At 38.1% G+C, this 26,844-nt stretch overlaps 2 protein-coding genes across 2 annotated transcripts in view; one reads left to right on the top strand and one right to left on the bottom strand.

The window, feature by feature from the left end:
- LOC137288188 (1-deoxypentalenic acid 11-beta-hydroxylase-like) overlaps positions 1–12,118 on the top strand; it is a 20,533-nt gene extending 8,415 nt beyond the window's left edge. The window contains exons 7-9 of the mRNA XM_067820624.1: positions 1,013–1,118; positions 1,969–2,028; positions 9,541–12,118. Coding sequence (XP_067676725.1) covers positions 1,013–1,118; positions 1,969–2,028; positions 9,541–9,685 — 311 coding nt within the window. The 3' untranslated portion in view covers positions 9,686–12,118. The remainder of the gene's footprint in view (positions 1–1,012; positions 1,119–1,968; positions 2,029–9,540) is intronic.
- LOC137288187 (nuclear migration protein nudC-like) lies at positions 11,311–26,844 on the bottom strand. The gene is made up of 10 exons (XM_067820623.1): positions 26,673–26,844; positions 23,032–23,109; positions 22,227–22,442; positions 21,935–22,006; positions 21,426–21,533; positions 20,823–20,891; positions 19,049–19,174; positions 18,397–18,480; positions 17,534–17,652; positions 11,311–13,038 (listed from the first exon to the last, which is right to left on the bottom strand). Exons 1-10 carry the CDS (start codon positions 26,742–26,744, stop codon positions 12,987–12,989), a joined length of 996 nt encoding a protein of 331 aa, XP_067676724.1. The 5' UTR covers positions 26,745–26,844; the 3' UTR covers positions 11,311–12,986.

Below are 26,844 nucleotides of genomic sequence, written 5' to 3'. Positions count from 1 at the left end.
ATCCCTTTATACTGTGTTCATATACAATACCACCTTATAGTGTATTCGCACATTTATACTGTGTTCACATACAACACCACCTTATAGCATGTTCCCATATTGCAATACCTTTATACTGTGTTCACACACAACACCACCTTATAGCATGTTCACATATTGCAATACCTTTATACCTTGTTCACACACAACACCACCTTATAGCATGTTCACATATTGCAATACCTTCATACTGTGTTCACGTACAATAAGACCTAATAGTGTATTCAGATATTGCAATACCTTTATACTGTGTTCACACACAACACCACCTTATAGCATGTTCACATATTGCAATACCTTCATACTGTGTTCACGTACAATAAGACCTAATAGTGTATTCAGATATTACAATACCTATATACTGTGTTTACATGCAACAGAGCGTTATAGCGTATTCACATGTTGCAATACCTTTATACTATGTTCACACACAACACTACCTTATAGCGTATTCACATATTGCAATATCTTTATACCGTGTTCACGTACAATAAGACCTAATAGTGTATTCAGATATTGCAATACCTTTATACTGTGTTCACACACAACACCACCTTATAGCGTATTCACATATTGCAATACCTTTATACTGTGTTCACACACAACGACATCTTATAGTGTATTCATATATTGCAATACCTTTATGCTGTCTTCACACACAACAAGACGTTAAAGGTCACATGCAACGTAAAACACAACTTTGCAGATTCTGATACCTTTCGGTATGCACTTACCGAAACAAATGATCAAAAATGCCAATTCAACCTATTACGTTGAAAAAAAGGTGATGAAAGAAAAGCCCGCGAAATCAGAATTCAAACGATTCACTAAATTTCCCCCAGCACTGAACACAACAGTACATTATAGTGTATGCACATATTGCAATTCCTGTACACTGTGCTCACTCACACCACCTTATAGTGTATTCACATATTGCAATTCCTTTGTCATGTATTCACATGTTACATTGCAGGCACAGGGTGGTTTACAACAGACCCTTTTGAAATAACAGACAAGTTCGGAGGCCAGTGGAAAACCACAGATTTCAAAGCTGGTGATGTCATGATCTTCGGAATGAGGTGAACGAGTTGATATGATCTCTTTCAATGATGGGAAAGGTACATGTATTTAAAAGAATTAGGTACTGTTCACAGAATGCAATGTAGGCTCATATCTCCCTCGATTACCTGTCCTTCAGGTGACAACCAGCTCACACATTGTTACAGTCAGATTGTGAAATGTCACTTAATAACTTAATCTACAAAAGTAGATCACAATTTATTTATTGTCACTAACAGTTAGAACTCAGAGGCAGTGACTGTTGCACTTCAGCTTGGCTTTTGATGCATTTACACCTGCTTGTTAGACACTTGCTGTGTCCAGAGCAGCCACACCTGGCACAACCCTGTCCACCAAGTATAGATGAAATGAAATTTCATGAAATGACTGAAGTAAATTGATTGTTGTTTCACAAAAGACAAGAAATTGCTCACCCTCTCAGTCATTTCATGAAATGACTGAAGTATATTGATTGTTGTTACACAAAAGACAAGAAATTGCTCACCCTCTCAGTCATTTCATGAAATGACTGAAGTATATTGATTGTTGTTACACAAAAGACAAGAAATTGCTCACCCTCTCAGTCATTTCATGAAATGACTGAAGTATATTGATTGTTGTTACACAAAAGACAAGATATTGCTCACCCTCTTAGTCATTTCATGAAGTAACTGAAAGTTTTACAAAATGACTGATTTCACAATCTGACTGTAGCATATATAATTTCTTGCCTAGTCAAATAAGAATACATGTATATACCATTTCAAACTTTAATAACACAATCTGCTAATATCTTGAATTGGATTAGTTATCTTTATAATTATGAATTATGATAACATTTCTGTTACATTGTGTTGATACAATTTACAGAACAGTGCACATGTCTACTTGCAACCTGACAAACCTTGCTCGCATCAGCTGTGACACACGGTACGTCCTAAACATTTCTCCTTTAATTAACATGTGTAAAACATCTCTTTGCTGAAATTAGGGATATCCACAGTGACATGTACGACAGCTTGTTGAGCTTCACCTGAGCTACTCTACGCATGCATGATCTGGAGGTCAAATTGCACAAATGGCAGGTCAAGTGAACTGTATTAAATAGGGGAGCAGAGAATTTTCTTAAAGGGCCACTGATGCGGAGCGAATAATGTTTCTCGCCAACGGTCAAATTACGAAACCAAACTGCAAATTGGTCAGCGCCCGCTCCCTCGACCGTGACGGACAAAGGAACTGGGCTCCTGTCCATATTAGCAGAATTTCTTCACCTAAACAGCCCATCATATGCCAGTATTTAAAAATATCCATGGTATTCCTTGTCTGATCATAACAAAATATCCCAGCAGTGTAGTTCTTTTCGGATGCTTGGATGGTATAGTTACTGATCCAATTTGATCCTATTTCTGTGTTTTTAACCTCTATATTTAATCATGTTATATGAAAATATGATGTCTACAGGCGGGTAGCAAGTCATTTGTTTCAGTCCGAAAGATTGCAAAGCTTTATATTTAGGTAGTTTTGAGTGTTGGTTCAGCTGTGATAGGAAATATCATACGTAAATTTTGGTAGCTATGGTAGCTACAATGGTTTATTATTTATGATAATAAAAACACACAGTTGATTTATTTGAATTCGTAAACAAAAAACGATGACTTTGCCTTTGGTAGAGAAATCTGAAAATTTTCTTACGTAAAAAAAACCCCCTTATTACACCTATTTACCCAAGTACACAGCAAATGCCAGTATGTATTTCTCATGTAACGAAATTCCGTTGGTATCCTCAAAACAGTTTCAGCCCCTAAGTGTTTTCAGGCTGCTTGCAACACAGAGATTACATCTTCCTTGCTGTAACTTGTGTTTGATGGTGTGAACCTACACATGTTATTTGTCATCATTCTCTGGATGGTCAATTAATGAATTTATAACCGGTATAATTAGTAGTAACACCACTTCGGTTACTCAACAAAGGTTCCCATTTGGCATTTCTCCTGTCTGGAGTAAATACTCAACATTATAAATTAAGGTCTGTAATGGCAAATGTATTGTATGTTACGTAATATGTGCATGTAAGTGATGCAAGAGGGATTATCAGCTGAGTTACAAAAACAAACATTGATCAAAGGATTAACCGATAACACACTGATTGATTAATTACTTTTATCTTCTAGAGGATTTGTCAAAAGGCAGTGTGTGTAGATGACTACACCCTGTCGTAAAGTGCGAGTGTAAAAACAACATCCTCCCTTCAAAGAATTAACCACCCTTGCGTTGATTGATTGATTGGTCATTATTGGTTAACTAAATTACTTAGAATAGTGGACATCATACAAATAGTTGCCAGGTGTGCTATCTTGGGTGACCAATGAGAGGCTTATCAGATTTTCACCAACGAAAGACATGAAACGATGTACTTTTTCGCAAATTAGACAATTGTAAGACACCCGACACAGAGCGGGATTATTTACCAGCTGCAGATGAATGGAATACGATTTCTTTTACGTGGATATTGATGAAGACATTCCGGAACAAGGTAGTAGCCTGACATTGTTGCTATAAAATTAGTCTGTTTTACATTCATTATTTGCATTTTGTTTTAATTTATTTGTTGTAGCATTCAGCAGAATCTATATGACAGAAAACACCCTAGATCGTGTATGTGTGTGAAATAGGATCCACATTGGCAATCTATACAATGTATAAATGTTGCTGTTATGTTAGAAATTTACTATGAGTATAAGCACACTGTGTGTTCTTTTATTAATTTTCAAAATCACACAAATATGACAATAAACTAATTAAGGTTATGAGACAAAATATAGAGACGTACATTGACTTTGTTATTTTTCCGTCCTAATAGTTTTTTAACCATTTCTACCACAGACAGATGATTAACCTTCAAAGTGTTTCATTTGTTTTCATAATACATTTGTAATGAAGTAAAAAGTGACTTTACCTCAGTTGATCTGTCTATAATTAAACTATCAATTACACATACGGACTGGGCAGCAGAGGTCACGAACCAGTCACGAATTCTGGGATATCATCCGGGTACTCATGCGAGAAAAACAATAACAAAAGTTTACACCAGTCCACGGAAATTGCTCCGCATCAGTGCCCCTTTAAAGATCACATATACTCTAGGGGGTGAAAATGCATAAATCACTCGTTGACATCGTTACAAGTGAAACCCTGTCATTAAAACTGCTCATTTCGATCTTTAATTACCTTAAATCGACCTTTTTGACATCTGTGCACAATTCTCAACTGCAAACGAAATTTCAACCAATCAGAGCAGTGCGTCTCCGTGACATAATAGTGGGTATAGATATGAGGGTCTATGCAGAATTCATCAACATTTCAGGGGTTACACTATTTCGTTTACAGGTTTGTACACACAAAAACCCTCGTTTTCATTGACGATTCTGTCAAAATCACTTGGTGTCGCTAGGTTGTAATCCGAGTTAGGTGGTATACAGCTACACATTATTTGTCATCATTCACTAGACACTCAGTTAATGAATTTATAACAGGTATAATTAGTGGTAACACCACTTAGATTACCCGGCAAAGGCCCCCATTTGGCATTTCTTGTGTCTGGATTGATCAAAGGATTAACCAATAACACGCTGATTGATTAACTACTTTTATGCGGATTTAAATGGGGGATTGGTCAAAAGGTAGCGCTTATATATGTACATTTACTAATCTATACTGAATACCCCATGTCGTGCCTGTGTCTACGTAAAAACAACACCCTTCTTTCAAAGGATTAACCACCAATACATTGATTGATTGCTCATTATTGGCTAACTAAATAACTTTTTGAAAGAATGACGCACATTATGCAATTAGTTGCTGATGTGCTATCTTGGCTGACCAATGAGACTATACAGCAGTGTGAAAAACCAGAAATGATGCATCACGTTTTCGTATATTACACTGTTAAAAGACACATCACTTGGGAAATCTGCAGATGAATTATATGTCTCTCAATTTTGTGGTTATTGATGGATACATTCCTTGAGCAAGGTAATAGCCTGACATTGCTCCTATAACTTTAATTTTAATATTTGTATTTTGTTTTTATTGTGTTGACGTAGCTTTCAACAGAATCATTGTTTTCGTCGTTAAGTGTAATGATGCAGACGACATACACTATGGCGTGCGTGGGAATTAATTGATTCATTTAGGAAAACTATAAAATGTCTACATGTTACATTCCTGTTATACATTCGCAGATTGCTTCTTTTTATTACGTTTCAAAATGCATACAAGTATGATTATAAAGTAATTAGGATTATGAGACCAACTATATAGAGTGTCTACATACTAGTGAGTGAACGCTACGAACCAAGTAAATGTAGCAAGTGAAGAAATTCATTGCGCAGTATTTTCACTTTGACACCGACCTCTCTTAGGTTATGTTACAGGTTGTGTCATGCAAACTCCTTTTGGTTATGATTCAAATACATATTTAACTACCAGTAGAAAGTAGTTTTGATTTTCTAACTTGATGAGAACAAGCCATAATCTCAATAATTCTAACGGACTTTAGCCGGTGACTTCACAATTTTCGAAAATGGCAGCGCCCTGTCTGAGGATGATTGCAATTTAAGTTTGTTTTCACTGACTTACAAAATCAAAATTACTTTTCACTGGTAGTAAAATATGTATTTTATTGATGGACATTAGGATTTTACATGGCATTGCATATAACATAAACAATTTCACTCTTGGAAGCGAGGCGGGGTCAACATAATAGTACTTACGATAATATTGTCACTTCAACCACAACCTCGTTTCCGAGGAAGAAAGCGTTGTGTTCATGCAAAATCATTTTCGTCAGCAATGAGTAGTAAGTAGTCTTGATTTTATAAACTGGATGAAACCTCCATTTTCTATCCTGGAAGCGTGGTAGGGGGTGAACCATCCGATATATTTTATACCACTGGCTTCCACAACGCTTGCTTTGCACACACACAACCTACCAATTTAAGCACAAACTACAGGGTCCGGTGGAAATCTGTGCATAGACACACCACCACCTGACCCCAAGGAGCAATTGACGGCAACACAACAATTCGGCATGTCTTTGGTGACATCGAGAAATCAGCAAAATGACCAGCTTCCTACACATTCTCTATATAGCTAACTGAAAATCGTTCCTTTTATGACTCTAGCAACAGGGCTCTGGCAACAGAGCTACGTAACCTGTCTGTGGTTTCGTTTGTGGGCGAGAGAGAAGCAGACGGCTTTTTAGCAACTTTTAGGCGCTTGGTATTAATTAACCACAATGTTTTTAGTTTTGCTTTTTTTTAAAAAGAAATAGTGTTCCATTTATGATTAACCAGAAGTCTTTCATATGCAGTGATGAAAAGAGTACCAAAGAATTGATTTTTTTCGTTCTTTAAAGTTGGGTTCGTGCGAAACATGCATACATCAGAAACATTAAACCATCTGTAGCTTCTTTTTATAAAAAAGATTATACACTGCTGATGATTTCTTGACACTGGGATGTCAAATGGTGACCGGACATGTTGACCATCAACTGACAAAGGTGTACCCCCTCACAATAATTGGCCCAATCAGTTTTGACAGTCATGCAATGCATAAGTATGAATTCACTCGATCGGGTCAAGCTGAACAAGCTGTACTGATGGGTCTGTGTCTACAGTGAACAACTTCAGTCTTAAGGCAGACTCTCACGGGTTGAACCTCTCAAATCGATGTGCAGAATTAGATGGAGTTTGTAACATCAGATCGATTAATCAAATTCAAGAATCAGCAGCTCTAACTGGATTGTGCTGTGAGTGTGGAGGGCCTGCTCTAGTTAAATGGCAAGTTGGATTTGGTGTGCCCAATGAAATTGCGTTTTGGTGTCACATGGTAATTGTTACATACGGGCACGAAACATGGCTTCATCTGCTTCAAAGAAACCATGCCCTGTGTTTTAACAGGAGGAAACATAGTATTTCATTATCTGAGGTGGTTGTATGCTTTGTGCATGTGACGACGGAGAGTCCAATCTTTCATCCAACAACTTCTCTTTTTCTTCGCTTTAGCTTTGCTGTCTTCGCACAGCATTTTGGAGCATATAACTGCTTCTATGTCTGCTTTAGACACTTTGATACCATGTAAACAAAATGCAGATGAACACTAATGTCTGCAGATTGAATCGTGTGAGAGGTAGCAGATCAATCAGTCGATATTTGTACCACCGAACATGTTCTGTAATGTATGGAGATAGTTACAACGTGCTGACCTCTGTGAGCCAAGCATTAAAGTGTCATGTGAGGTCGCATTGGTCTGCTGAACCCAGTGAAAAGTCTCTCAAGGGTTGACATGCAGATGTGGTTGTATGGTGTGCAACTGGATGACTTGAGTGTCATCATACCCAAAATGTTATCAACTATTGTTTATTCTGTCTACTTGGTTGTCTGCCCTGATCTCTACAGGTTTCTTTCACAGATCAAATATTACTTTATATCTTTATATCTGAGATCATTACTACATTTAAGATCATTTACTTGGGTGGGTTTGCATGTTGATTCATTCTCATGATAGTCTTTTCCCATAGACCCATGAAGATCCGGGTTAGAATTGATCTTCAGTATCCCACGCTTGTCGTAAGAGGCAACTAATGGGATTTGGTGGTCAGTGTCGTTGATGTGGTTGACACGTCCTCATATCCCAATTGCATAGATCAATGCTCATGATGTTGATCACTGGACTGTTTCGTCCAGACTTGATTATTTACAGACTGCCCTCAAAAAGCTTAAATATTGCCGAATGCAGCTTAAAACTAAACTCACTTTTCCCAAACTGAGCCATTTATCATATAAAGATTGCATGTTTTGTAAACTCAGCAAAAATAAAAACTTGACACTCATTATTTTTCAAATAGTGGTTTGAAACTTTTCTTGAAATAGTTCTTGTTGTGATTTTGGTCTAATGCATTGTCAAGGGCATTATGTAACACATTCATTCTACTGGTCGAGCCTACGTAGCAAGGGGAAGAGCACTGCACGCTAAAATCACGTTTTCACGCGCCACAAGTCATGTGACCTATTGATACATGCACAATTGATCTCACGGTGGCAGAGTAGAGTGTCGTCTCAGAAAAACACAGTTTCATGGTTAATTATTCGTAATTTGCAATGCCACGACTGTCAAACTTTCAGCGTGAACGTGCCATTGGCATGCTGAATACGAGACCGTCCGTCACTGATGTTGTAAGGGTTATGGGATGCAGTCGACAGACCATCCATAATCTCCAGCTGACCGACCCCGTCCTGGTCGACCAAGTGTGACATCACACGCAGAAGACCGACAGATTGTCTTTCGTCATTTGTTTGTCACTGCCACATCCACTGGGAATGTATTGTTTGGAGGTCGAGTGACTGCCCAAACCACTCGAAATCACCTGCGCTCTGCTCGTCTTCATGGACGGCAACCATATCGAGGGCCAATTCTAACCCGTTTCCATCAACGCCAATGTCCTCTCTGGGCACGATGGACCTGGGCAGCGAGATTGGAATAGGGCTGTGTTTAGTGATGAATCAGGGTTCACATTAACATTTGCTGATGGAAGGGTTAGAGTTTGGAGAAGACCAGTAGAATGCAATGCTCAATGTTGCGTACAGGAAGTGGATCGATTTGGGGGCAGTAGCATTATGGTTTGGGGTGCTATCAACGGTCATGCTCGATCCCGACTCATTGTCATCCAGGGAAACCTTAATGTGGCAGCATACAGGGATCAGGTGCTCGGTCCAGAGCTTTTGCCATTCATGGCAGCTCATGGCCCAGGTCTCACTTTCCAATAGGATAACGCCAGACCTCACACGGCCAATTTAAGAACAAATTTCCTCAGGAACGCTGGCATCAATATCATGGAGTGGCCCTCCAGATCTCCCAACCTCAACCCCATTGAGCATGTGTGGGATGTGTTAGGCATGTGCCTCCATCAAGTAAGGAACCCTCGACAGAACTTGCAGGAGCTTGGTGCCATATTGGTACAAATATGGCGGTGCATTCCCCAAGCTGTGTTCAGACGCATCATCCAATCCATGAGGATCACAGTTCTCATTTGTGAATGCCCATGGTGGACACATCCGATATTGACATGATTTCATTAAGTTGTATCTCACAGTTTTTGATCATGGACATAGTAGTCGCCTTTCCGGTGGAACCGATTCCATGACAAACATGATCTGTTTGCTATAGCGTCTTTGATGACAAGAGAATCGAATACAATCTTTGTTTCAAACCCCTTTGTTTCCAAAATGTTCAAATTATTGACTTTGAAACGAGTGTAAAGTTTATGTTTTTTGTTTTCTTTACATACATGACTCTTTTAACTAATTCATTGCGATGTAATGTTTGTTGTGATAGGATTATTTCTCAGTATAAGGCATTGCATATTTATGTATTCTGCTGTAGATGGCAGCCATCTGATGAGCCTACAGACAGCCGCTATATGGAGGGCAAGGATGGTCCCGAGCTGAAATTTGGTCTCTATGCTAAGGATGAGAGCTCTGATGTTGAGACAACCATGGAATCGCTGAGACTCAGATGGGGGCTTTGAATAAAGTTTTCCTGACTCAGAGAACAAAAGCCATGATATATAACTTCAAAGCATTAAGCTTCACTATCTCACTGCAACATTACATCATGTTGAAACCAGTCCAGAGAAAAGCTTTTATTTCACACAGCTTTCTGCCACTGACTGAAAAACATACTTACTTGAGCCTTGTACATGTTGTGTGGGTGAGTGTAGTTTTACGCCACTTTTAGCAATATTTCAGCAATATCACAGCATATCATGGTTTTCACACTTTGTACCCATGTGGAGAATCAAACCTGGGTTTTCAGGTGAACACTTTAACCACTAGGTTATCCCATCTGTATTGCATCTAACCAGAGGACATTATAAGTTAAAGGTCACATGCAACGTAAAACACAACTTTGCAGATTCTGATACCTTTTGGTGTGCACTTACTAAAACAAATCGCCAACAGTGCCAACTCAACCTATAAAGTAGAAAAAAAAATGTGATGGAAATACGCCCACGAAATTGGAGTTCAAACGATTCACTAATTCTCCCCACAGGCTGGGGGGGTTGGGGTTTGTTAGTTTCCCCGTGTGAGTGCAGTGTGTGAAGACCATTTCTGTTGTCCCCATGCTCCATATCATCCGAATTTCATATCATCTGTCTAAATACGATGTTGTACATGGCAATGTCTCATTGATCCTGGTTGTATTTCTACTTACTACAGACTTAGTAATAGTATTTTAGTACAGATATGATTGGGTTGCTGGAGGCATCAACTACTGAGCTGTGGAATAAAGTGTTTGCCTTCTGATTGTGATATGGTTCAGTATTTAAATGCCAATGTTATAATGGTAATTCATACTTCAGACACATTATTTAACATACTAAATGAGAAATTAAGTCAGTGACACAATACTTTTACTGGTTTATGTCTTTACTGGGGTAATAAACATATTTTACTGACTTCATTTATTTCTGTAATTAAATATACCAACTTTCTCATGATCACTTTTTGCACATACCTTTGGTCCTGAAAGTTTATTAAATGACCACTGAAACTCTTAAAAACTGCAAATGTGTTGGCCCGTAAATGTATGCTTTTAATCCCAAAAGTAGTCAACAGTTTAAGGGTTAAGTGTAATAGTGAACTTAAGTATGAGTGAAGCATCTTTATGATCTGCTGTTGCAGTTACACACAAAATCTGTGGAAGCACTGCAAAAACTTGTGGCTCTACAGCTTGTTCAGCTTGACCTGAGCTACTCTACATGTGCATGACCCAGGAGGTAAAATGGCAGGTCGAGTTAACTTTATGAAATAGGGGAGCAGAGAATGTTGTTAGTGTTGCGTTTATGCTAAACATGCATACATCAGAAACATTAAACCATCTATAGCTGTTTTTTTAAAGAAAGGGCATTAATGAAAATTTCTCGACCCTGAGATGTCAAACAACAGCCTTGTCTCAACTGTTTAGACATGTTAAGAATCCTCTGACAAACTGTACCGCTTCAAAATAACAGACCTAACTAGTTGTGACAGGTAATGCATTAGTATTCTCTTGATCAGGTCAAGGGGAACAAGCTGTACATTCATGTGGATGACCAGCCTACCTGGGTTTTCTCGACTTTGAAGAGTATATTCAACAAACACAGACCAAGACTGACTCATAATCATTTATTATTGATGAAACACACAGAAACATTTATGACTTTTTCAGCAGCTTCATCAATGACAGTTTTCCCCAACTCAAACTGAATATTCAAGAGTTGGTAGTCCTCACTCACTCTTGTTGTCAGGCCAAGGTACACCGACATGGAGACACCTTTGTGCATAAATATATACAGTAACTAAACAACATGTTGCACATGTACATCAAACAAATTGGTTGCTGAATGACTTCCAGTCACATCTACATATGCTCCATACAGTACCGAGCAGCAGCTCACAGTACAGAACAAGTAAATCAGGACTTGTGTATCACGCTCTTTTAATAGTAAGTACAATGAACTCAGATTATGGTATTGTTTTTAGGTGAAGGTGAAAAACAAAAAACAGTAACATGTCTTTCAAGGAGGACATTATTGTCTGGTTTGTCGAAAGGCTGCTATGACATAAAAGACTGATTACTACTGTTGGGCTGTAAAAACTTAATGTGCGTGTCTGTTACAAGGACAGTAGGACATGCTCATCCTTTTCAGAGACCCTTGGTGTTATCACATATATTGGGTTTTACCTTAACTTACAAAAGTGACATGTTACATGACCTTGCTGGTAACCTGCACGTCCTGTAAACAATGGTAACAGTGTTGTGTAGTGTGTGTTCAGATAATTACTTCAATGGAATGAATTGGTGGTAATGAAATTACTGACACAGATAACTTGTGCATACTGGACACACATATACATGTCACATAAAATCCTGGTATTATTAAATTATAATTTTCACTGATTTTTTGTTCTTTACACTACATGGAATTGTGAAGTTGGTCAAGAAAGGTATTCTTTTGCCTGACAATTATATGTTTCTCTATCCTAAAAATGTAGACGTATCACAAAGTCACATCAACTCTGAAAACAATCATCAATCAAAAATTTAAAATCCCACTCAAAATATCCTTCAGCTGTTTAAGAATTTAACAAACTTAAAAACTTTCGTTGGTCAAACTGTAACCTCCAATTAATGTTTGCCGTGAAATTGAATAAAACTAAGGAGTGCAGAATTTTTAGCATATATTTCAATGTTACAAAATGTAAAATATACCCATATTATATTCATCATTTAAGCTGAATAATGGTAGCTGTGAACATAAAACTGACTAATGACAGCTGTTGCACAAATCAAAATCAATTTGTTTGATTGTGGTTTTCAGCACTGATTTGTCTAACAATAGTCATCAGTTGGTTTACATATGGTACATTGTTTACTGAACTGGTTAAAAGTCTCTTAAAGACTGGCCATAAAGATAATTATTTTGAGTGAATTTCAGCATCAAGGCAACGAAAATCTCCTGAATATGAAAACCAATATGTTAACCAGCATAAGGTCACCATAATCACACTTTCCATATCTCATATAATCTCATCACAAACACACCTCCTCATGATTGAATTTGTGTCTTATTTGAATATGAAGACGCCTACGTGAATTGAACAGGAGGGACAAGATGCAGATGTTACTGCTGGGGGTTTCCATAGAAACAAACAACACAAACAAACACAACTTCTCACAAAATTTGGTGTAAAATGGAAATGAGGGGTCGATCTGTATGTACACGTAACAAGAAGATGTTGATCACATTCAGAGATGATTCACGCATCACCAGTGTTGCAAGTTCATCATGAAAATTTGCACTTGCTGAAGTCCATTTCCGGATGTTGTGTCATGAACCTATAAGGAGGCCAAAATACATATGATTAATGTATGTTAACATGATCATGAACATAGAAACAGATTGGAACCAATGGATGCTCCTGATAGTGGTGACTATTGAAGGGGATACATTCGTTCCGAAAGTATATTGCTATTTTGATATATTTACATACTATTTTGATAATGATAATCCATTGCAAACAAATGCTGCCACAATGCTTTTCTCCTTGAAGTGTCTCCTTTGAACACATTTCCCAAATGAATGTATAGTTTACATGAAATAAAAACAAGTTGAACCAGTTTCAGTAAACTTGAAACCCAGATCAGAGCCCACTTGCACAAAATGATCTTAGCGCTACAATTAGTCTAAATCATTAAGATCATGATCTTGGGCTCCGGCTACAATTGCCACCCACTTGCACAAAGAGATGGTAGGCTAAGATCATTTAAGTTACAGTCAAAACTTACAGTTTATCAGAACCAATTGTAATATCGCTCCAGTTCGTGTCAGTTTCACGCAAATATTTACCTTTATGTTTGGAGGTTGATTTAGTGCATAAAAGTGTGTAATTTGCCTCGACACTTAAACAACACAAACAATTCAGCATTGATTTAACATCAGAAATATTGTTATTTGCGGTAGTGAACAACATCATCATTGAGTCAATATCATAAAGTACAATTCTCACCTGATTCAGTGTTGGAAAACATATGAACACTATACCTTTTTGATACAGAAGGAAAGGATAGTAACAAAAGGTGTCTGCATTCGATTAGCAATGGCCATGACCTTTTCAGTTACTCAAGGGCAGCTAATCCTAGTTTTTACGCAAGATGGAAGTGGTCTCCCTTGGCATATTATGCCGTTGCCATATAATCTGCACTGTTCAAATACAATTTATGTTATGATGTGACATCGCAGAACTCCATATATATTTCTTTTTGGTGATATTTGTGTCAATGATTTTTATCCCCCCGTCATGTAATGCGGGGGAATATAGTCGACACCTCATCCGTCCATCCATTATCATCTTGTTTCCTGAGCATAACTCGGAAACTGTTCAATATTTTTAGACCAAACTTGATAGATATAATAATCTCAACCTACGTTGGCTGAAAAGTTCTCAGCCTGAGTGGTTTTTCCCCACCAGGTAGAGACAGGTGTTTGCCACCAATGAGGACAATCATTTAGTGAATCATAGACACAAGAACTACAAACGTACTGATAGTTTTATCTTAACTACAGCTCTTTTGGTAAACCTACCCTCTGAAATCATCAGAAATGGACAAAACTGAATACAGGGCAGTCATCAAGTACTTGCAAAAGAAAGGGATGTCCTCAACACAGATACATGCTAACATGGTCTCCACTCTAGGGGATGATGCTCCTTCATTTTCCACAGTAAAGAAGTGGGCTGCAGAATTTAAGCGTGGCAGACAAAGCCTTGATGGTGACCCGCGCTCAGGAAGGCCTTCAACAGCAACCACTCCAGAAAACATCACGCGAGTGCTCGATATGTTGATGGATGATCGACGATTGACTACTCGACATATTGCTAGTGTAGTGGGCATCTCTCATGAGAGGGTTGAGCATATTATCACCAACGAATTAGGAATGACTAAAGTTTCTGCAAGATGGGCGCCAAAGCTCTTGACAGCAGAACAGAAACGTGTCAGGTTCCAGACGTCCCTTGACAATTTGCGTTGTTTTGAAGCAGATCCCGATGATTTTGTGGCACGATTTGTAACCATGGATGAGACCTGGATACATCACTTTCAACCAGAAACAAAACTACAGTCAAAACAGTGGAAGCATCCTGATTCACCAGCTCCGAAGAAAGCCAAGTCTGTTCCTTCAGCTGGAAAGGTGATGGCATCAGTCTTTTGGGATTCCAGGGGTATTCTGCTCATTGATTATCTTGAAAAAGGTCAAACTATCAACGGCAGATACTATGCTGATCTACTGAACCAGTTGCGAGAAGCAATCAAAGCCAAACGACGAGGGATGATCGCTAAAGGTGTCCTCTTCCACCAAGACAATGCGTCTGTTCACAAATTGGTGGTGGCCATGTCAACAATCCGCGATTGTGGCTTTGAACTCATTGACCATCCTCCTTATTCACCTGATTTGGCTCCTTCTGACTTCCACCTGTTCCCCAAAATGAAAAAAGAACTCGCCGGTCGCCATTTTGCAAGTAATGATGACGTCATTTCCGCTGTGACTGATTTTTTTAGGGTAGCTGAAGAAGATTTCTTCCTGACCGGGATTCGGGCCTTGCAGCATCGCTGGCAAAAGTGTGTGAACTTGGAAGGGAACTATGTAGAAAAATAAATTACAAACGTGGATTTTGTAACTGTTTTTCACAGTGAGGCTTAGAACTTTTCAGCCAACCCTCGTATAGTTGTGCCTTTAGCTATTTACAGAGTTTTGGCATTTTTATTTTGTTTTGTTTTTCCATGGAACATTTTGGTGTTAGTCCAATGGTGGGGTGGGCTTGGTTTCTGGAGCTGAACTTAAAAACCTTTCAATATTTTTCTGCAAAACTTGGTAGATATGTGTGGCAGCTCCCAAAGTGGTGCCTTTTGCTATTTACAGGTTTTTGATTTATTACTTTCTCAGTTTCCATGGAAATGTTTCGGACTTAATCTCAAAATGGAGGGATTGGCTACGTTTCCAGAGCAGAACTAAAAAACCGTTCAATATTTTTCTGCAAAACTTGGTAGACATGTGTGGCAGACCCCAAAGTGGTGCCTTTTGCTATTTACAGGTTTTTGTAATTTATCATTTTCCCAATTTCCATGGAAACGTTTCGGACTTAGTCTCAAATGCGAGGGATGGGCTTCATTTCTGCAGCAGAACTCATAATCCGTTCTTTATTTTTCTGCAAAACTTGGTAGATATACATGTCAGAAGCTACAGTGGTACCTTTTGCTAGTTACAGTTTTTTGTGATTTCTTAGTTCCTCAGTTTCCATGGAAACGATTCAGACTTTGTCTCAAAAGTGAGAGGTGTGTTTCGTTTCCGGAGCAGAACTCAAGAACTTCTTAATATCTGTCAGTGTAACTTGGTAGATATGTGTGGCAGACCCCAAAGTGGTGCCTTTAGGTATTTACAGCTTTTTGTGATTTATTATTTTCTCGGTTCCATGAACACATTGCGGACATCGTTTCTGGAGCACAACTTGAAAACCATTTCATATCTTTCAAAACATCTTGGCAGATATAGGAGACAGATCTTGAAATTGTGACGTTTTCTGATTACAGATATAAGGCATTTATATTTTTCATGAATTCCATGGAAACAATTCAGACTTGATCTAAAGACATAATAAGTTACTGTCAGATGATTTGTCCTTTCAAATATGTGGGGGACGGGGTGCTATGTCATCTTCTGATGACTCTTGTTGTCTTAATTTATCATTGCTCGGGCAAATTAAATTTGTGTAAAAAGAATTTTCATTATAAGAAAAAATAATTATCAACAGAACAGGGTTAAATTTAAGTGCTATATCATAAAGACATTTTGTATAATTTAATTTTCATAATGAGTGTGTCACTAAATCTTGACCCAAACCTGTTAATGTATTTAGCTGTTTTATAATATTTTCATAAAAATGGGTTGGTATTTATGTGGTTGCAATATCACATGACAGTTGGAAGATAGAAAACTATATGTTATCTTCGACATAACTGTTTCCATTAAAGATTTGTGGGTTTTGTTTGTTTTGTTTTTATTCATGCAAGGTGCGATTTTGGGCGGTGTCGTGTTGCGTGCAGCAACCAGCTCCACATTCTATTTGAGCAGCATGCTATGGACACTTTCAGACAAATGTAGACGAAAGTCGAGTTTAAGAAATTTCTACCTCCAACGTTCCATGCTGTCTTAAGATCATCTTTGTGCAAGTGGATTAGGGCAATTGTATGGTGATTGTAAAGTTGACTGTAGGGGGGTAAGACTGATTGTAACTAAGGTTACTCTGTACAAGCAGGCCCAGGTAAACAGTCAACAAGGGCAGATAACTCTAAACCAAAGTGAACGAATCTGGTACTTTCTGCATTTTGTACCACACGTCAACAGAAGTCAGTTAATAAACTATAGATAGCAACACATACTATCGATGCAACCTTAGCTTTTCGTTTCTTCCAATTCTTTTCTGTCAACTGCTATCAGAGACTCAACAATTGAAATTCATGATAGCGTTGTTCCACACATTATCACTGCTTAACTGCTGGCAACTTGTAAAAAACTCTTCAGAGGATTGTCCAAATTGCAGTGTTACTTGAAAGATCTGAACAAAATCTGATTTCAGTGTCAGTGCCGATACACTGAATACTTAGTATGACTTTGAGCTCCAAACAAGGCACAATACTCATTATCAATCACAAATTGCCATAACTATGGAAAAAATGAGAGAAAGATGAAAACACAAATTCCCCGATATTGCAAAGGAACTACTACAATTATGCTACTAACACATCTAACTATTGACTGATCTGTTGTCCTGAGACTTACTTATTGAGGATATCCTGTTTCTTCTGCTCATCCGATGTGGGCAGCCCCATCTCCTTCTGTCGCTGATCAAACATCATCTTCTCCACCATCGCCCGCGTCTCTCCATCCAGGTCAGACAGCTGCAACATTCACGGTAACATGTCTCAACATTCATGCACGAATGTGGTGGGTGATCAGTTTTGATTAATTGTTACTTCTGAATGATTACATAATAAAACTAATAATACCAACTCATTTATCATGCACATATCGCCATGCATAATGCATACTCGAACTAAAGCGCTGAAACAATCTGATTTTTATTACCCCGGAAAACCCAATGAGTCGCAAGAAGGATATGAGTCACATGACATATCCCACTGATTACCCACTTTTCTGCTGGGTGAACAGAGGCATGGAGACCTGGGGTTGAATTAGTCATGACAGTGCTTGTCTGAAATATTGGTGTTTTCAGTCACTGATCTGCCAGGTGAAGACTTTAATATGAACAAGTCACCAGCATACCAGAACTGCTCACTGCTTGTCTTCCAATAATATCACATATCGAACTACATCGAATGTGTGGAGGACAGAAGGATAAGAATCTGTTTTTCCTCAAAATCCTTCTGGATTATTAGGAGTCATTGTAATGACTACAGTCTGCGTAAAATATGGCTAACAAGGTTCTGTGTCAGAGACATTAGCTAAAATGTTTGATTGCAACGTCAAGGAAACTCCAAAGAACTCTGGTGGTAGTGACCTCTCCAAGACAAAGCCATGCAGTATCTCCTGTGGAGGGTTTGTTTGTAGCTTTATGTTTGTAGCTGTTTAACTAACATGTAGTGACCAGGTTTTATATAAACTTAAAAACCAAAACTTCTCACCTTTGAATTCTCTGGTTGCACTTTCTTTGTGTTTATTTCTGGGTCTGTTGTGACAATACGACTCCACCATTCCATCTTGTTAATCTGCAGACCAATGAGAAACACTCCTGAGATACATATAACCCACGGAGATTACTACATGTGAACATTCATTATCCAACCACCATGTCAAAACATCACTTCTTATTTGTGCAAAACAATTTAGAATGTTTACAAAATACTAGAAAAGTTACTTCATGAAATTGAAACAAATGCCAGAGATATTTTTAACACGGAATTGACAAGCACGTCACTTAGCCATTCTAACTATCATGAGAAACTTGACTCAGTCCTTTCAAGTGAAAACCCTCCCCAATTAATTGCATTTGAAGTCAAAAACACATAATTGTAAATGACTCAAACCAATGCCAAAACAGATAGGAAAGACATACCAACTCTTTCATAATTTTTGTCTACAAAATAAAAAGTTGTTTACGAACCCATCATTGTTTTCATCAGCTAGGTCACAATTTTTGACAATGGTGTAACGAGAGCTCCGGCAACAGCAACGTAAGCAAGAGGAACTCCATATTATTCAAGTAACTACTTATCCTACTGGCTGAGCAATGAGCTGAGTCCCCAACGAAGACATGGACATTGGTTAGTGACTAACCTTCTCTAAGCTGATGATCAGCACTTTCTTGTCCTGGATGACCCAGGTTGATTCCTCTATCTTCACACTGTTGTAAAGCTCACCATCAATCACAGGCGGATGACCCTTCAGGCCTGCCTTCAGGTGCTGTAACCAGCTTATATTGATTACTTGGTAATGGAAACATTGTTGGATTCCCTGTGATGTGAGTGACGTACAATTTTATGTCATGAGGGCTATATTTCTGCCATATCGTGACTAGTCATACATAAATCATATCTTCTTAGACAATAACATCTGTTGACAAAGGGTAATGAAAGAACTAGACAAATATCATAGTTGAGAGTGTGTGAGAGATACAACTCCAATTACAAGAAACTTTCAGACATGAACATACCAAGTGATTAGTAACCTGAGTACATTTTTTGTCACAGGGGAAAAGAGTCACCAGTTTAATCACTTCTTTTAATATACATTTCATGATACAGTCGAACCCCATGTACCCGGACGTTTTGGTTTCACTCGAAAATTGTCCGCATAGCGAGACGTCCGGTTAACTGGATCAAACATCCAAAACGTGAAAATTAAGTGAAAGCAAAAAATATTCACGTACATCTATCAATAAATCAACAGTCAGTAGTAATAAAAGTGAATCATCATAACATATAAGTGTACCGATAATACATGGAAGGCGGAACATAAATTACCATTTGTCGTCTCGGACGTAATCGTGTAGCAAGTGGAACTTCAGATGATAAGTTAGATGAAAAACAAAAATCGATGAAAACAGAATAGATTCTATTTTGCCAATTGCATATTCTTTTGTTAATTTTAAATGCCCTAAAACATACGACATTGTATCGAATTTATGCTGTCCGGATGGGATCACATGACTTAGATTAGGTGGCAGGCTATTTTTAACTTTCATCGCGACAGATAGCAGGGTCAATTTGATAAGTTTGATTTACACTACAATTACAATGTAGTTTCCGTTAATCCTACTTAACATGTGTTTTCGTTACTGATGAGATGTTCTCACACGCGCCAAATCCTAATGAACAACCCAAGTGACACGCGTCACTAGTGTTTTGATGGCTAATTAATCAATTCACACCAAATGCCTTGTGATAGATTAAGAAATCACATAGTCGTGTGGTAAACGGTATTGACGTGACACATACACATGCACGTTGCACAGATCTCTCCGTCCGGATAACTGGATCATTTTTCAATGGAAATCTATGGGAATGGTTTAAAAATTCGCCGTCAGGGTCCGGAAGCGCGGGGTCTGGTTAAGTGAGTACAATTAATGAACGTAAGTTTCGTTTCACATAAAAATCGTCCGGAAGACGGGGTTTCCGGATATGTGGGGTCCGGGTAAACGGGGTTCGACGGTATATGCATGAGTGAGCGACTTTGGTTTTATTACTTTTACACTACTTGTAGTAATATTCCAATTTTCAGCAATTTAACAGCTGGGGATACCAGAAATGAGCTTTATGCAGTATACCCATGTGGCAAATCAAACGTGGGTCTTTAGTGTGATTAGTGAACACTTGAACCACTAGGCTACCCCACCACACTGGTGTATGCTTGAAAATAAGATTATCATATCATATCATATCATACTTGTTGTGAAAGAGTCTGAGGGACCTTGATCAGACTATAGGTGTCTATCGCCCCTTAATTTGCAGGTGTTAGTACACACTGATGGTCTGCAAGTTACCATGGTTACAAATTCAACAATCAATACATAAAACAATTACAGCAGAAAAACAGATTACAATTCACTTACCTTTTTCTGAATGTCAACAACTATATCTTTTCCTTTAAGGTTGAACTTAACATCAAATGGAATCCTTATCTGAAATTCAGAGGTCTCCCTTGTTATCATGAAAAAATCCAATGAAAAGTGTAAAGGAACGGTCATATGGAAAACCTACAGTTTGTGTACATGTACACGATAATAAAGATAACAACTGTGTTCGCAAATCAAGGCCTTTTACAAAAAGCAACCCTTCTTGAAATGTAAAACAAACTTTATGAATAACAACTTCTTTTGTTCATAAGTGTGACGTTTCAATACTGATTCTTGTGCAGAACTGGAACGTGAAGAGGGGGATATATATGTTTCTCTTCATGTTCCATTCCTGCTTAACAATGGTACAAGAATCTGTATGGAAGTGATGCACTCATGAATAAAAGAAGTTATCATGGAAAACCTTTGTTTTATATTGTACTTCCCAACTTCTAAAATGCCACTCAAAGGAGCGACCCTGATTGCTTGCAATATTTCTGGTCCTGACACTCTAGAACTCAATTCTAGAAACCATAATCAGGCTTATAGCTTAAGACCATGAGAATAAAGCCTCCACATGGATGACCATTTGCCTGTTACCTCTACTTCCTCCAGTGTCTGGGTCCAGCGGTAATGCTCCAAGTCAGCTCCGTTTTCAGAATTGGGTTTCAGCTTGCCCTTATCCTTTTCATCCTCTTCTTCATCAGACTGCAAGGTACATAAGTATCTACTTCATTTCATGAATCTACATCGCACAGACATTCTGATGTGACCACCACTTTATTATCCTGACTTGCGTAATTCCAGATATGAAACATCTGATCACCTTCCATCTTATACTGTAGTCAGATACAAGCAATGAGAGCTTTTTAGCTATGTACAACAAAATATAATATAACATTTCACATACATAAGCGACAGACACTGTGGTAAAAACTGTCTTCCTCACAAACATGACAAAGTCTATAAAACTCACTTGTCACAATTTCAAGACATTATCAGTACCTAACATGCTGACATGTCGTACACGTTTTTTTGTCAACAACTTCACGCAGTCTCTACATATGGCCTCATACAGTTGAAGCATATATAATTCTCTGCATAATTACCTCCTTGTCGCCACTGTTGTCCTCCTTGGAGTCACCATTTACTTCAGTGCTCTCTTCTGGCTTGGACTTTTTCTGTAATGAAAGTAACAATCCTGAACTGTTGAAAAAAAGCAGTACTTAAAACAGCTAGTTTATTGTCAGTTATATGAGATTTGAATTTGCACTAATTACAACATGTCTAATTGCTTCAACTTGCTTGCTTGACTACTTCATTTTCCTTTAAAATCATGCTAGTCACCATAGTAGTTTCATACATTTGAAACAGATTTAAAATATACAAAACACAAGACACCTCTGAAATTTCTTTCTGTAATTTCTCAGCCTCTTCATCTGTCAGTTCTTTGATTTTGGGTTCTTCTTTCTGACTTTCCTCTTGCTTTTCCTCTGCAGCTTTCCTCTTTGCTATCTTCTCTTGTCGGCGCTTCTCTTCAGCCTCCTTCTCTGCTTTGGACTCGGCAGCCCTGGCTTCAGCTTGAGACTGATACTTCTTAAACTTATCCATAATCATCTGAAACACATCGAGTACCGACTGTCCTCTCGCAGCATAGTGACACCATTTCACAGGAGACGTGTGAAACATATCTTACATGTCTAGTGATCAACAGAATAAGCATTGACTTATCCAAATTGCGTAGATCGAAGCTCATATTGTTGATCACAGGATAGTCTAGTCCAAACTTAATTATTTACACTATAGCTGGCACATTGCTGAGCTCTGCATAATTTACTAAAACCAATCCCACTCACTACGACCATTTAAAAGATAAGGGTATAAAAAGTACAATTATGAGGAATATCACCATTGTAGTAGAATGAAACAAATGAAATAGAACATAGCTAGTTTCAAATTGTGCTGGGTTAGAGTGAGAAACATATGAACTAGTCACCTAGGACTAACTTAACACAAACCTACAAGGTGTCATGGAAAGCCACTCAGGCCAGGTTGCAACATGACACAGGTTTGAAGATTCTCAAGCAAAATTGCTTGGCATCATATTTGAGTTAACTCGCCCAATGTGATGCTGCAAAGTGAATACTGAAGGGTGAATATACAGTTTTTTTGCATTACATTCATCTGAAATTGATGATTGAAGTACCTTCTCTGCAGCGCCTTCTCCACCACCCACATAGAAGTCAGTTTTCCTTGACAAGAAATTGAAGAGCACATCCAGCAGCTGCAAAGGGAAAAACATGTAATTTTCAGACAGTGACAAAAGAGAATACTAATGTAAAACTATTTTTTGATATATGGAAAAACGCATTCTAAAGATCACTTTCCGTATCTAAATTTCTCAAAAAGTTTGTAAAATCACAATAAAAACGTGGAAAAATGACCTCGGATTTCCGCTTGTTACAGAAACACCTGACAGTTAATGAGCAGAGGCGGTATCACATGACATGACGTCAAATGTGACTACTGCCGGTGGCTTCCTCTTTGGTTATATTTGACAACTTGACAGTGATCATGGATTCTGAAGCTACAATATATGTACCTGACGTCATGTTTTACCTGTAATTTGGACCGTATCAATACTAACTGATCTTACATTGAGCAGGAGAAACTTCCAGTGAAGATGAAGAAGAAGAATCAGTCGAATTGGAGGCACCAATTTGATTCCATTCAATTCAATTAATTTTTCGGTAGTTTGGCCATGTGACCCATGTACATCTTCATGAAAAGGAAAACATGTTCCATGAAAATTGCGACAGAAGTTTGGGTATTTTTTTGTACGGAGGACAGACAGACTTTTATAATAACTTTGTTCCGAGAGGCGCATATCTTTCACATACAAAGAATACATGGTATGGGTTTGGTTCAGTCTACATAAACTTAGTCTCAGTACTTTTTGTTACACTCCACTACTGAGTCTAACAAAACCTTATGGGAGGTCGCGTCAGGTAACCTTTGAGACTGACCAATCAGAACACAGCTTACAAAATCGCAAAAGTGGATATTCGCACATACCTTTTGAACTTTTAATCTTGAAAAGGTTCGTACCTGAACGATTTCGAATGCTATTTAGCTTACGCTCGCTTCCAGTGATGCACACGGCTTACGTACAACCATGACAACGGTGAGTTAACAGTCGCTGAAAATGGGGTTTATGGTAATATTCAAGGATGTCATATTAGCTAATGGTAACCATGTCAACAGAAACCCCAAACAGACCAAAGCGTATATACTGCAGGTCAAATAATTGTGTTACATGCAGATTTTTGCTTGTGGAGAGAAAGTGTCAGTGACCTGTATATTTTGAAAGTCCCTCTGATTCCTAAATGGTAGACGTTGTCTTATTGGTTAAATCTATTTAACCGTCTCGCGTTTGATTGGATGGTCATTGGTTACCTGACGCGACCTTCTACTAGGTTTTGTTAGACTTAGCGGTGGAGTGTAATGAAATACACTGAGACTAAGTTTACTAAGACTGGGGTTTGGTTTAGGGTTAGGGTGACATGACAGAAGGTATCTGGTATTCTGTAACTGTACCCTATTGTACACACTATATACCATACTAACACTACATATTGATCTAGTACAATGCTGATTATTCATTCATTGCAAGAGTTAGCTGACCAATACTCGACATGACATCCATCCTTACACAGTACACAGAGATGGATGCCGTTCAGTGTGCAGGTGACTACCTGTGGGTGAGTCACTTATTTAGGTGACAACAGATTTTTTAACCCTCTGCATGCCGAGGTTTTTTTTAGGCACACATTTTCGTAGCGTTTGAAAAGTGACTGTTGTGCAAGAATAGCACTCACGTGGTCCTGGAACTGTGTATGGCTATAAAATTACACACAAATGTAGAATATTTAATTTCCTATCTGTTGGTATAAATAAAACTGCGACTGCCTCAGGGGGTTGAGAAATAAACACTGCTAAATGTTGTCGCAAACATTTGTGTGCATTAAAAAACAGTAAATTTCTCTGGTTTTTATCATGCACCAATAAAAGCACTCTACTACGATTTTTTTCACTTGTTTATCTTTACGAAAAGTGTGAGCGAAGAGAATGCAGTCTGATGTCTGAACGACATTAAGTGTATATGAAATACTAATGCACAACAATAGAATATTTATACCCTCAAAACTAAAAATGGCCTGCGATAAATGTCAAAAATAATTTTCTTCTCTGGCATGAAATGTCAACAGATAGGTCATGCACGTATAAAGATAAGGGAACAAAGCTCTGCTATGCTTTACCATGTTTACATTAGGTCAATGTAACACATGGAGAGACGTTTTGTCTACAAAAACAGACACAAATGAATGCAATGAACGGGACAATTCCTTAAATATGTGTGCCTATACATTTCATAACATTTACATATTATTTCCATTAATATTATGAGTTTTACTTATAAAGTTGAAGTAAATCACTGCTTGTTAACCTGTCCGTATGAAACTGCAATATTGTGATGGGACAATTTCTCTAAATATGTGTGCCTATACATTTCATAATATAAAATGAACAAATCATTTTCATTAATATTATGAGTTCTACTTATAAGGTTCATGTGAAACTGCAATATTGTGATGAATATTGTACATCACATGAACTAAAGCACATGTTGCAGTAATGGCTATGAGTGATCTTCTAACACTTGTGTAGAGGCTTAAAATGTGGTATGGTACACTTATTGAGGTAATTTTCCATGTAAAAATTATTCAAACAATCAAACGCTTTCAAAGAATAAAAACGCACACCCTGTATCCACATATGATATGATGTTAAACAAGGACATATGTTGATACTGAAATTAGTTTCATGAAAATATAACTGAATGATACACAAATATACATCACAATACTGACAGTACAATCAGAATGATGTGGCCATTGTGTTTACTCTTGTTCAACCGACCTCTTTCTTTGATTCGGGGATTTTTTATAAATAAATGTGTGATGTAAGTAATCAGAATTATTCTAACTATCTGTGCATTGTTATGTGTTTTTATTGTTTACATGACGGATGAAGCCAGAAATGCCAATAAGTACTGTTGCCGTTCTGCGTCAGTCATGGTATCACGCTGCACGGATACTTTGACAGTTTCTTATGAAGTACGTCTATCAAATGATTGCATTGTATCTTTTATCTAATTTGCCAATTCTTGCTACAATACTCTTCCCTTGAACATGATAATATAAGCGTGTTGAGCTATTGTAAGCAATGATCAGACGGCTGGCTGTCTGAAAATTTCCGAAAATGTTACACTGTGTAAAAGCGGAATTTTCCTTTATTACATTTCAAACAAGCACAGTCTTTCGAGCACTGCGTTCATTCTCAGGGGGTAAGGTAGCACAAGAAAGTGTATCTAAGACGTCGAAACTAATTCCTCTCACCTAAATTGAAGATATCAAGTGATTGACACAATCACTAAGGAAGGTAAAGAGATGCTCGGTAGTGAAGGGGTGCTTGTTTCTAGACACAGTATGTCACATCATGTGTCTATGTAAGAAAACGTACGTCAGTTAAATCACGTGTGATTGTACACTTCGCGCTACAGTACTTACACCATTTCAGATAACATTATTCGCTTGGTTGTCACACTGGTTTTGGTCATGATCTTAGCTTTGATGAGGCGTCTATTCCGTCTGCATTACTGTAGAAGTTTCCAGAACGTAACTTAGTCTAGATTAATATCATCAATCATGTATTCACCGGCGTCGCAGGATTTCGAGACTTGTTATGCGAATTTACCCCATAATGAGCAGCATTATGTGATCTTACCTCTTGGACACCGCCTTCACATTGTGAGGCCATGCCGAGAAGCATCCCGTCAAATCTCTCAGGATCTGCCATTTTCGTCTTTCTTTACTTTCGCTCTTTGATCCCTTGTCCAGCAAAGACTACCACCACTAGCAACTCTGCACGCTAGCAAATTCAACTTCCGGTTATTGAT

Source organism: Haliotis asinina, chromosome 6 (assembly GCF_037392515.1).
Source record: "Haliotis asinina isolate JCU_RB_2024 chromosome 6, JCU_Hal_asi_v2, whole genome shotgun sequence".
In the NCBI taxonomy this organism is placed as follows: Eukaryota; Metazoa; Mollusca; class Gastropoda; order Lepetellida; family Haliotidae; genus Haliotis; species Haliotis asinina.
Note: the sequence above shows the minus strand (reverse complement) of the source record. Positions and strands in the feature narration are given on the sequence as shown.